Genomic DNA, 13,205 nt, shown 5'->3' with positions numbered 1-13,205 from the left:
GGGAGCAGGGCTGCAGGTTGACTGTGGTCTCGCATTCGTGTATGGATAGACAAGCGAGGGAGTGGGCGATTGGACGAGAGCCAGCAGCCCCAGCAGCAAGCAGCAGCGGAGGGCACTGCCATTTCCCCACTCTAACCCCGCCTCCACATACAGCGTCATAATCCAGTGACCTAAGTGGCCCTGCCCTGGTGAACAACCTAAGGCTCTGCTCTTCACGCAGTTGCCACAAACAGCAGAGGGGGCCGCCATTTCCCCGCTCTGACCACGCTTCCACATACAGAGTCACAACCCAGTGACCTGGGAGTCCAAGGCTCCTCAGACTTAAAGGGAGCAAACAGACCAAAAATGGCTCAAGAAGATCTCAAAGCCCCAGAGCCTATAAATCTAAGCGATGAAGAAATAGCAAAACTCTCAGACACACAGTTTAAAACACTGGTGATCAGGATCCTCACAGAACTGGTTGATTATAGCCACAAATTAGACAAATCTATGAAGGCAAAACTAATTGAAAAGAATGGAATTGCACAGGAAACCAACAGCGATGAAAAGGAAACTGGGACTCAAATCAATGGAGTGGACCAGAAGAAAGTAAATAATGGCCAAACAGAAAAGAGTGAAGAAGCAAGAATTCAAAAAAAATGAGGAGAGTCTTAGGAACCTCCAGGACATCTTTAAATGCTCCAACATCCGAATTATAGGGGTACCAGAAGGGGGAAAGGCACAGCCACCAGTGGAAAACTTATTTGAACAAATAATAAAGGAGAATTTCCCCCATCTGGCAAAGGAAATAGACTGCCAGGAAATCCAGGAAGCTCAGAGAGTCCCAAAGAAGGTGGACCCAGGAAGAAACACACCAAGGAACATCATAATTACATTAACCAAGATTAAAATGAAGGAGAGAATCCTAGAAGCAGCAAGAGCTAAGGGAACAGACACCTACAAAGGAGTCCCCATCAGACTGTCAGCTGATTTCTCAAAAGAGACCTTACAGGCAAGAAGGGGCTGGAAAGAGGTATTCCAAGTCATGAAATCCAAAGACCTACAACCAAGATTGCTCTATCCAGCAAAACTTTCATTTAGAATGGAAGGGCAGATAAAGTGCTTCTCAGATAAGATCAAATTCAAGAAGTTCATCATCACCAAGCCCTTATTATATGAAATGTTAAAGGGACTTACCTAAGAAAAAGAAGTTAAAAAAAAACATGAACAGTGAAAGGACAGCAAACTCACAGTGATTAACAACCACACCTAAAACAAAAGCAAACTAAGAGGACAGCTAGATCAGGAGTGGAAACATAGAAATGAAGATCTCAAGGAGGGTTAGCAACAGGGGAGTGGGAGGAGGAGAAGGGGGGAGAAGGTACAGAAAATAAGTAGCATAGACAGTAGATAGAAAATAGATGGGGGGGCAAGAATAGTATGGGAAATATAGAATCTAAAGAACTTGAGACACATGGTCATAAACTAAACGGGGGGTAATGGTGGGGATGAGGGGGTAGGGTGGAGGGGAATGAAGAGCAGGAATAAAACAACTGTAACATAAAAATAAATTTTTTTAAAATTTAAAAAATAAAATAAAAAAGAAACTTTCATCCCAAAGAAGCAAAACATACATTCTTTTCAAATGCATATGGGACATTTTCAAAGATAGACCACATGATAGGATACAAAACAAGCCTCAACAAATTCAAGAAAATTGAAATCATAGAAAGCATGTTCTCCTACCACAAGGGCTTGAAACTAGAAACCAACCCCAAAGAAAAAAATTCAAAAACACTCAAACTCATGGAGATTGAATAGCATGCTATTAAACAATGAATGGGTTAAGAATGAAACCAAGGAAAAAAAATCAAAAAGTTTCTGGAAACAAATGGAAATGAACTCATAACAATCTAAAACTTGTGGGACACAGCAAAGGCAGTCCTGAGGGGGAAGTTCATTACGATACAGGCCTGAATAAAAAAGGTAGAAACATTTTAAATAAATAACCTACCCCTACCCCTACAAGAACTCAAGCAACAACAAAGACAGCCCAGAGCAAGTACAAGGAAGGAAATGACCAAGATCAGAGCAGAATTAAACAACATACAGACTAAAAGAACAATTCTAGAGATAAAGAGATCCAGGAGCTGGTTCTTTGAAAAGATAAACAAAATCAATAAGCTTTTAAGCAGACTCATCAAGAAAAAAAGAGAGAGGACCCAAATAAACACAATCAGACATGAAAGAGGAGAGATGACAACTGACACCACAGAAATAACAAAGGACTGTCAGAAATTACTACAAACAACTATATGACAAGAAATTTGAAAACCATGGTGAAATGGATAAACTTCTGGAAAAATATAATTTTCCAAAACTGAATGAAGAAGCAGAAAGCCTGAACAGACAGACCAATAACAGCTGACAAAATCGAAGCAGTAATCAAAAAACTCCCAGAACACTAAAGCCATGGACCAGACAGTTTCAAGGACAATTTTACAAAACATTTAAGAAAAAGCTGATCCCTATCCTTCACAGATTATTACAAAAGTCCCAAGAAGAGAGGACTCCCAAAATCTTTTTATGAAGCCAGCATCACCGTGATCCCAAAACCAGACAAAGATATAACAAAGAAAGAAAACTACAGGCCAATATCACTGAACAACATAGAGACTAACATCCTCAACAAAATATTGGCAAACCACACCCAGCAATATGTTAAAAACATCATACACCATGACCAAGTGGGATTCATCCCAGGGATGCAAGAATGGTGCAATATTTGCAAATCAATAAACGTAATACATCACATAAACAAAAACAAAGACAAAAATCACCCGACTATATCAACAGATGCAGAAAAGCATTTGATAAGATATAGCACCCATCTGTCATAAAAACACTCAGCAAAGTGGCAACAGAGGGAGCATTCCTCAGCATAATAAAGGCCATATATGAGGACCTACAGCCAACATCACAGTCAGTGGGCAAACACTGAAAGCTTTCCCACTAAGATCTGGAAAAAGTCAAGGGTGCCTGCTTTCACCACTTCTATTCAACATGGTGTTGGAAGTCCTAGCCACAGAAATCGGACAAGAAGAAATAAAAGGCATCCAAATTGGAAAGGAGGAAGCATAACTGTCATTGTTTGCAGATAACATGATAGTGTACATAGAAAATCCTACAGACTCCACCAAAAAACTACTCTACTGAATAAGTGAATTTGGCAAAACAGAGAGATACAAAGTCAATACTCAGAAATCAAAGGCACTTTTTGTACAGCAACAATAAAATATCAGAAACAGAAATCAGGAAAAAATCTCATTTGCTATAGGCAACAAGAAAAACATAATACCTTGGAATAAACCTAACCAGGGAGGTAAAAGACCTGTACGCAGAAAACTATACAATGTGAAGAAAGAAATTAAAGAACACACAAACAAATGGAAGCATGTACCATGTTCATGGATTGGAAGAATTAACATCATCAAAATGTCCATACTACCCAAAGCAATTTATAAATTCAATGTAATCCCTATTAAAGTACCAATGACATATTTCACAGATATAGAACAAACATTTCAGAAATTTATATGGAACCATAAACAACCACGAATAGCTGCAGCAATTTTGAGAAAGAAGAACAAAGTAGGAGGGATCACCATACCTGATACCAGACCGTATTATAAGGTCACTGTATTCAAAACAGCCTGGTACTGGCATCAGAACAGGCACATAAACCAATGGAACAGAACAGAGAGCCCAGAATTAAACCCAAGTGTTTATGGTCAATTAATATTTGACAAAGGGGAAAGAAGCTTAAAATAGGGTAAAAATAACCTCTTCCACAAATGGTGTTGGGAGATCTGGACAGCTACATGCCAAAATATGAAACTTGATCGCCAACTTACACCATATACAAAAATAAATTCAAGTTGGGTAAAAATTTTTAATAAAAATTGTGATACTTTAAAGTCTTAGAGGACAACATCAGCAGGAAAATCTCAGATATTTTATGCAGCAATATCTTCACTGATACGTTTCCTAAAGCAAGGGACATAAAGGAAAGAATAAACAAATGGGGTATCATAAAATTAAAAAGCTTCTGCATGGGTAAAGAAAACAGCATTAAAATTAAAAGAGAATCAAGTATATGAGAAAACATATTTACCAATGATACCTCAGACAAGGGTTTGATCTCCAAAATATATAAAGAACTCACACAATTCCACTGCAGGAACACAAACAACCCCATTAAAAAATGGGCAAAGGATTTGAACAGACACTTCTCCAAGGAGAACATACAGAGGATCCAGAGATATATGTAAAGATGCTCTGCATTACTAGCCATTAGAGAGATGCAAATTAAAACTTCAATGAGATACCAATTCTCACAGATCAGAATGGCCATCTCAAACAAATCAACAAACAAGTGTCTGAGAGAATGTGGGGAAAAGGGAACCCTAGTGCACTGTTGGTGGGAATGCAGACTGGTGAAGCCACTGTGGAAAACAATACAGAATTTCCTCTGAAAACTAAAAATGGAACTGCCTTTTGACCCAGCAATTCCACTGCTGGGATTATATCCTAAGAGCCCTGAAACACCCATCCAAAAGAACCTATGCATCCTAATGTTCACAGCAGGACAATTTACAATAGCCAAGTGCTAGAACCAGCCTAAGTGTCCATCAGTGAATGAGTGGATCAAAAAACTATGGTACAACTTCCGGCCAAATTGGAGGCATAACGAGACACACTATGTATCCTTGTACAACCAAAAGAAGGACAACAGCAATTTAAAACAAAAAAACAATCAGAACTGACACAAAATAGAAGTGTATGGAAGTCCGACAACCAAGAAGTTAAGAAGAAATATTCATCAAGATGGGTAGGAGGGGTGGAGATGGGCGGCCGGGCAGAAAGGACCAGAGGCAAGGCGGTGGCTGGGCGGCAAGGCGGTGGCTGGGTGGCAAGGCAGTAGCAGGCAGACCTGGTGAAGTGGGGAACTGTGGACTCAGTAGTCCCACATTTGAGTGCAGAAAAACTGGAAGAAACAACTGGGGAGCATGACAGTCTGCTCAACCCAGGGCCCCAGCACAGGGAAATAAAGCTTCAAACCTCTGCTTGAAAACACCTGTAGGGGCTCAGGAGGCAGCAGGAGAAACTCCTAGCTTCACACAGAAGAGTTTGTTGGGGAGACCCACAGGGTTCTAGAACATACACAAGCAAACCCATCCAGGAAATCAGCACCAGAAGGGCCAAATTTGCTTGTGGGTAGCGGGAGAAGTGACTGAAATCCAGTAGAGAGTAAAGCAAGCGCCATTGTTCCCTCTCAGACCCCTGCCCCACATACAGTGTCACAACCCAGCAAACGTAGGTTGCCCCGCCCTGGTGAACACCTAAGGCTCTGCCCCTCACTATGTAACAGGTGTGTCGAGACAAAAACAATGGCCCAAATGAGAGAACAGATCAAAGCTCCAGAAAAAAAATACAACTAAACAATGAAGAGATAGCCAGCCTATCAGATGCACAGTTCAAAACACTGGTAATCAGGATGCTCACAGAATTGGTTGAATTTGGTTGCAAATTAGGTGGGAAAAAAATGAAGTCTATTCTGAGTGAAATAAAGAAAAATGTACAGGGAACAAATAGTGATGGGAAGGAAACTGGGACTCAAATTGAGGGAGTGGACCAGAAGAAAGAAAAAAATGACCAAACAGAAAAACAATGAAGAAACAAGAATTCAAAAAACTGAGGAGGGGCTTAGGAACCTCCAGGATATCTTTAAACGTTCCAATACCCAAATTATAGTGGTACCAGAAGTGGAAGAGGAAGAGCAACAAGTTGAAAACTTATCTGAACAAATAATAAAGGAGAATTTCCCCCATCTGGCAAAGCAAATAGACCGCCAGGAAGTCCAGGAAGCTCAGAGAGTCCTGAAGAAGTTGGACCCAAGAAGGAACACACCAAGGAACACCATAATTACATTAGCCAAGATTAAAATGAAGGGGAGAATCCTAGAAGCAGCAAAAAACAGGAAGGCAGTTACCTACAAAGGAGTTCCCATCAGACTGTCAGCTGATTTCTCAAAAGAGACCTTATAGGGAAGAAGGAGCTGGAAAGAAGTATTCCAAGTCATGAAAGGCGAGGACTTAGAACCAAGATTGCTCTATCCAGCAATGCTTTCATTTAGAATGGAAGGGCAGATAAAGTGCTTCTCAGATAAGGTCAAGTTGAAGTTCATCATCACCGACCCCCAATTATATGAAATGTTAAAGGGATGTTTATAATTTCATATAAAGGGATAATGTTTCTTATCTAAGAAAAAGATGTATAGTAAAATGACAGCAAACCCACCATTATTAACAACCACACCTAAAGCAAAAACAAAAGCAAACAACTAGAACAGGAACAGAACCACAGAAATGAGGATCACATGGAGGGTTATCAGAGGGGAGCTACAGGAAGACAGAGGGGGAGAAGGTACAGAGAGTAAGTAGCATAGATGGTAGGTAGAAAATAGACAGGGGGAGAGTAAGAATATTATGGGAAATGTAGAAGCTAAAGAACTTGTAAGTATGACATGCGGACATGAACTAAAGTGGGGGAATGTGTGTGGGAGGGGATGTGGAAGGGAGTGAAGGGGGGAAAGGGGACAACTTGTAATAGCATAATGAATAAAATATATTAAAATATAAAATAAATAAAGTGCCTCAGTTATACCACACACATGCACAAAAACAAAGTATAGTATTCATTTACACAATGGAATACTACACAGCAGAGAGAAAGAAGAAGCTCTTCCACCCTTTTGTGACAGCATGGTTGAAAATGGAGAGCATTATGCTAAGTGAAACAAGCCACGTGGTGAAGGACAAATACCATATGATCTCATGTTTAATTGGAACATAATCAACAAAAGAAAAAAGCAAACAAAATATAACCAGAGAAATTGAAATTAAGTACAATCTAACAATAACCAGAGGGGATGGGGGAGGGAACAATAGTGGGAAGGGTTTGCAGGAAGTACTATAAAGGCCACCTGGACAAAACCAAGGGGGAGGGTGGAAGCAAGGGAGGGAAGTGTGTTTGGCTTGGGTTCAGTGGAGTGGTAGGAGAAAAATGCAGACAACTGTAATTGAACAATAAAATAATTTTTAAAAAGACCACTCACACTCAAAGATGATTATTTTAAAGATTATTATTTTTCATATTGTCTTGTTTTTTCACTAGTAACTTTATAGTTTTATTGTTGATATTTACATCTTTGCTGCATGTGAAGTTAATTTAAATGTGAGAAACAAGATAAGGGTCTACCTTTCTGGTTTTTTTCCAGGTGATTATCTATTTATCCCAATATATCGTATTGAAAATATTATGTTTCTTCCACTAAGATAAAACCTACTTTTACCATATATAAATCTTTTACTTTTTATTGAACTCTTTATTCTGTTCACTCATCCATTTATATACCACCTCGCCGCTTTAATATAGCTTTAAAATACATTTTTACTGTGTGCCTGGTTAATCCTCCCTTGTTACTCTTCTTTTCAGAATTATCCTGACAATGTTAAATTTTTAGAAAAATGTGTGCTGTAGAATTAGCTTTTTATTTCTTTTAATAATATCTCATTAATACTTTTACTATGATACCACTAAATTTATTGGTTAATGCAAGGAAAATTGGCATCCTTCTGATTGGTGCAAGTATCTTCTGGGTCCCTCAATGGCTGTGTAAAGTTTTTTCCTGGTGGATCTTGTATGACTCTTTTTAAGTTTCTTATTAGGTATTAATTATAGTCCAGATTCAATCATATTTTCCCTTGCTTTTTATGACTTCAGTTTCAGCCCTAATACTAAAAAGTTATTCAAAGCAAACAGAAAATTACAGTGATGTATTGAATTGTATCTGGACATTCTAATTAGACCTTTTTTTTTTAAGTTTTGGACTATCCCTAGATCAAACACACATGGAAAACTCATTAAATAGATAATGACCTTCTTCCTATGGTGCTGTTGTCAAGAACAATTCATACCCATATACTATACTTAAAATAAATATAATAATAAACACATCATTTAAATTATATACTCATAATTTAAAGTGTTTAATTTCATCTGAAATGCAGTTAGCTGGGTGACTTTAACTGAAGAGACTCATGTCATATATGAAAAAAACTGAAAAGAAGGAAGACACTTCACATTTGTAGGGCTGAAAAACTTGACAAGAGAAGATGGCACACTCTTACCGGGACAGGATTCCCACAAAGCTCCGCACAGGAGAGCCGTGCAGCAAGGGCTTCACAGTGCCCAGCTGGCTCAGAAACTCTGTGCTTTCATTCACTCTTCCAACTCTAAATATCTGCAGGATGTCCACTGGTGTTTTACTGTATGAATTAGAAAAAAAAACCCTTGAGGTTACATAATTGACAGCAAAGTGAAAAATCATTATTAGCGACAGAAACCACAAAATAGCCCAAACATCTGCCGCAATGAATCACAACACATTATGTCTTGGAAATATTATACAGCCATTATAAGCCATTAAAAACCATGCTAAAAAATAAATAAGGACATGAAGTAAAACTTACAGTAAAATATAAATTTTAAAAGTATGTTACAAGGCACTGGCTGACAAGATTATTTGGTTAGAGTGCTATCCCAATCCATCAAGGTGGTGGGTTCAATCCTTGGTCAGGGCGCTTAAAAGAATCAACTGATGAATGTATAAATAAATGGAACAACAAATCAATGTTTCTTTCTCTTTCTCTCTGTCTTTCTTCCCCTCTGTCTAAAATATTTTTCAAAAAAGTAGACTACAAAACCTACTGATTCCCAATTTTGTCATATACTATATAAAATACACAGGTTGAATGAGCCCATTCATTCATTCATGCATTCATTATATAAGGAGACTGTGTGCCAAGTATTCTGCCAGCCACTGGAAGTAAGATACCATGGTCTCTTGCTTCATGGAGCTTACATTCTAATGAGAGACAAAAATCAGTAAGTTAACAAATGCCTAATTTTAAGTGCTTCTGAAGAAAACAACCAGGTTCAGAGAGAGGTGGTCAAGAAAGGCCTCTCTTTGGAGATGACATGTATTGCAATGCAGTACATATTTTTGAGATCTAACTGCCTCTTATGGGAAAACATATTGGACAGGGCAGGAGTGGCAAGAACATCAGGAAGCGTGTCTTGACTACAGACAAGACAACAGTGGTCTGCACTAAAGGTGGCAGCAACGTAAAGGGAAGCCAATGGATTAAAGATATTTGGAAGCAGAATGGACAGAGAACATGGTGATGTGAGGATAAGGGAGAAAGACTTATCAAAGGTCAGGTGGGTGGCTAAGATGGGGGACCATGGGAAAAAACTAGAGGTACCACTGAGGGAAAGAGTTGTGGGTGCCGAGGGGTTATAAGAGCTTATTGAACAAGTCTTCCCAGCTCCATGCTCAATGATGTCAAGTGGTGTAAATATTCCTACCATAGCTCATGACAAAAGTCAGCAAATATTACAAATCAGGACTTTTATTCAGAGCACACTAGTCTACCAGCATACCACTGGATAAAGTGAAGAACCAGAAATTCAGTTAGAGATATGTTCTACATCAAAGTGTCTACAGTAGTTATATAATCGCTGGGCTATCTCAGTGGTAAGATATGAGGCAATCTTTAATCCTCTTCATGTTTTTACACAGTTTCTAAACTTTCAGCAAAGTAAAAATTTCAGAACAAAAATTAATATGAAAAAATCATTACTAGTGAAATGAAATGAAGAAAATCTAATTTTTCCCAGCAGCAGAATCTCTCCCTAAGAGAAGCCCACCTTTGAGGGGTGGGATGGCAAGATCTCCAAGGGCTTGCCTGACTTGTATTAGGTGGTCAAACTGTACTCCCTTCTCAGGTCTTCCCTTTGACTCCATGGGAAAAGCCAGTCACCCCTCCTGATTCTACCTTCACTGTCACTAGTTCTTCATTAGTATTAGATCACAGCAGAAATCGAGGGAAGGGTCAAAGGTCAAACCAATAGAAATAAAAATAATTTGATTATATATAAAAGCAAAATCTGGAAAGGCTCTAAAGAATGGATTTTTAAAAATTGAGGCAAAATTCACATAACATAAATTTAACTATTTTGATGTGTACAGTTCAGTGGTATTTGCTACACTCAAAATGTGCAATCACCACTGTCTAGTTCCTAAACATTTCATCACCCAAATACCACATACTCATTTAGCAGTCAGCCTCCATTCCTCCTTTCCTGAGACCAGGCAGCTTGCTTTTTGTCTCCATGCATCAGATTTATCTATTCTAGACATTTCATACAAATGGAGTCATACAATATGTAGTCTTTTCTGTCTGGCTTCTTTCACTCAGCATCATGGTTTCAAGGTTGATCTGTGTTGCATCATGTGTCAGTGCTTCATTCCTTTTAATGGCTCAGTAATATTCCACTACATGTTTATATGTCCTATTTTTTGTTATTTGAATCATTCACCCATTAATGGATATTTCAGTTGTTTCCACCTTTTGGTTTTTGAATGGTGCTACTGTGAACATTCATGAACAAGTATCTGTTTGAGTACTTATTTTCAGTTCTTTTGGGTCTGCAACTAGGGTGGACTTGCTGAGGCACATGATCATTCTGTGTTTAATTTATTGAGCAATAGCCAAATAGCAGCTGTGCCACTTTACATTCTACAAGCAATGCGTGAGGGTTCCTATTTCTCTGCATTTTTGTCAACACTTATAATTTACCACTTTAAAAAATATAACCTTCTTAGTGTGTGGAAGTGGTATTGGGAATGGAATTTAAAGATTACCACCCAAGGAAGACAGAACATATTTTGAGATAGGTCTGAATCCATCCACAGGAAGGAGCGGCTGGTCTGGCTCGAGTAGAGCGCCGGAAAACCAACTCCCAACAACAATGAGACCTATGCATGACCCGACTCGTGGCATTTGCAAATTTCCATGGTGTAAACTCTTGTACTAATGGTTTAACAATCAGTTAACAAAATTTCTAAAAATTTAACCACTGGTCCCCTCAAGCTGGTATGAAAGCTGCCATTCACCACTGTTGGCTCTAAGGTATGTGCAAGGCTGAAGCAGGTTTACCTGGATATTATCTGAGATTCAAGATGCCAGCAATGCCCAAAAGAAAGACTTCAGGCAGAGGGGTGCTGCCGTGGGTTGGAAGACCAAACCAATAAAAGTAGTCTCCACCCTTGAGAACAATCAATGAAAGTAATTTCTGAGCCTTTGAGGCTGGGTCCAGGCTCTTTGCTGAGGTGATTCCACAAAGGCCTTAACACCACTGAGGGCTGTCTGAGCAGCCGATCATCTGTGTTTGTTATTACTACTGCTGCCCCGGGTTGCAGAAGCACACCAGCACAGGAAACAGGAACATGCACAGTCAGTGAGGAAAGAGGTGACTGACATGGAGGGGTGCCATAGCTCTTATAAATTTTTGAGATGCTTATGCCGTAGAGTGGTCATTTTAGAAACTGTTACACACGTATTTTTGTATGTTAAAATCTTAATTTAAATTCATTTTATGATGTAACACCCTTCAAACAGAACCTTAAATGCCCTTTGATTTAAATTTTTTTAAAAACTTCATTTATTTATTTTTATTTAGAAAGGGAGGAAGGGAGGAAGAAAGAGAGAGACAGAAACATCGATGCAGGAGAAAACACTGATAGGATGCATTCTGTATTTGCTGCAACTGGGTACTGAACTCACAGCCGAGGCATGTGCCCTGACTGGGAATCAAACCTGTGACCTTTTGGTTTGTGGGCTGATGCCCAACCAACAGTGCCACACCAGCTGGGATGATTTAATTTTTTTTAATTTAATTCTCATTAAGATTTGGGAACCTTGAAATCCAAGTGGAATAGTAGGGAGTGTTTTCCAAGCATAGCACACTGCCTCATGGCCTATTATAAATACAGAAGAGCCCTGGCTGAGTAGCTTAGTTGGTTAGAGCATCATCCCCATGCACCAAGGCTGCGGGTTCGATCCCCAGTCAAGGCACATACATTGAATGCATAAGTAAGCAAAACAACAAATTAATGTTTTCCCAACCCCCTCTATCTTTTCCTCTCTTTCTCTAAAATCAATTTAAAAATTTTTAAAAACACACAGAGAAGAAGTAATTGGTCATCACAACACAGTTATCTTGTTACTGAGAATTCATGTATCTAGGTAATTGTAGCAATGATTCTTTCCAAATCTGAAATAACATTACAGAAGAACAGATCAAAATGCATTTCTTCATGCTTACCTGTGATTATTTTGCAACACCTCTTCTCTAAGTCTTAAAAACTCCTCTGTGTTCTGTCCTACATGCTCAATCTTGCATCGCAAAGCTCGGTATTTGGCAAGAGATGGTGGGTTAGGTTTGGAAAGATTAGTTTCACAGACATTAACCATGTCTCTTATTAGCTGTGGGTGGAAATGATACACAGATTTTAGAATTATCACATATCCATAAATTTACATTACATTTTCTCAAAAAGATTGGAAACATAAGCTTTATTCACCAAAGCTTTTGATTAATATCTGCCTGTATTGTAAGTAGCATATATTTTTTAAATTTTCATTCATCTTATTTATAGAGAGAAGGGAAGGGAGGAAGAGAGAGAGAGAAACATTAATCTGTGGTTGCTTCTCGCACACTTCCCACTAGGGACCTGACCAGCAACCCAGGCATGTGCCCTGACTGGGAATCAAACCAGCAACTCTTTGGTTCACTGGGCAACGCTCAATCCACTGAGCCACACCAGCCAGGACATGTAAGTGGCATATTAAAAGTAATATAGTTACTTCAGTGATAGCAAACTACAGGGTCTGGTAGAAGTAATGCCTGCTTGAGTGTGGTTGGTAGGGTAATAATATAGGTGTAATAATTTATAGTTTTAATTTGAACACTTCACCTAAAATGTCATATGGTGTGCTTGAGTGTGATATTGTTTTATTACAGAAGTACATGCTTAGGATTTTGTAATAAAAGATTTTGTAGTAAAAAGGGTCATTTCTCTCCATCTTTCTCCCTCCCTTCCCCTCTCTCTGAAAATGAATTTAAAAAATTTAAAAATCTTAAAAAATAATAATGGTGTACATGAGGACAGTACTTCATCATTCATAAAGTGTCTTGGGGTACATTATTCCTTTAACTATACTACAACACTGGACTTACTATTATTAGATCTCATT

General features: G+C 38.7%; 1 protein-coding gene across 1 annotated transcript in view; it reads right to left on the bottom strand.

Annotated features, from left to right (window-relative positions):
- PARP4 (poly(ADP-ribose) polymerase family member 4) overlaps positions 1-13,205 on the bottom strand; it is a 136,716-nt gene that overhangs the window by 101,681 nt on the left and 21,830 nt on the right. Inside the window, exons 10-11 of the mRNA XM_037156956.2 lie at positions 12,274-12,434; positions 8,232-8,369 (exon numbers count right to left, since the gene is read on the bottom strand). Coding sequence (XP_037012851.2) covers positions 8,232-8,369; positions 12,274-12,434 — 299 coding nt within the window. The remainder of the gene's footprint in view (positions 1-8,231; positions 8,370-12,273; positions 12,435-13,205) is intronic.

This window comes from Artibeus jamaicensis, unplaced genomic scaffold (genome assembly GCF_021234435.1).
Source record: "Artibeus jamaicensis isolate MK-2021 breed Jamaican fruit bat unplaced genomic scaffold, CSHL_Jam_final contig_2002, whole genome shotgun sequence".
Lineage (NCBI taxonomy): Eukaryota > Metazoa > Chordata > Mammalia > Chiroptera > Phyllostomidae > Artibeus > Artibeus jamaicensis.
Note: the sequence above shows the minus strand (reverse complement) of the source record. Positions and strands in the feature narration are given on the sequence as shown.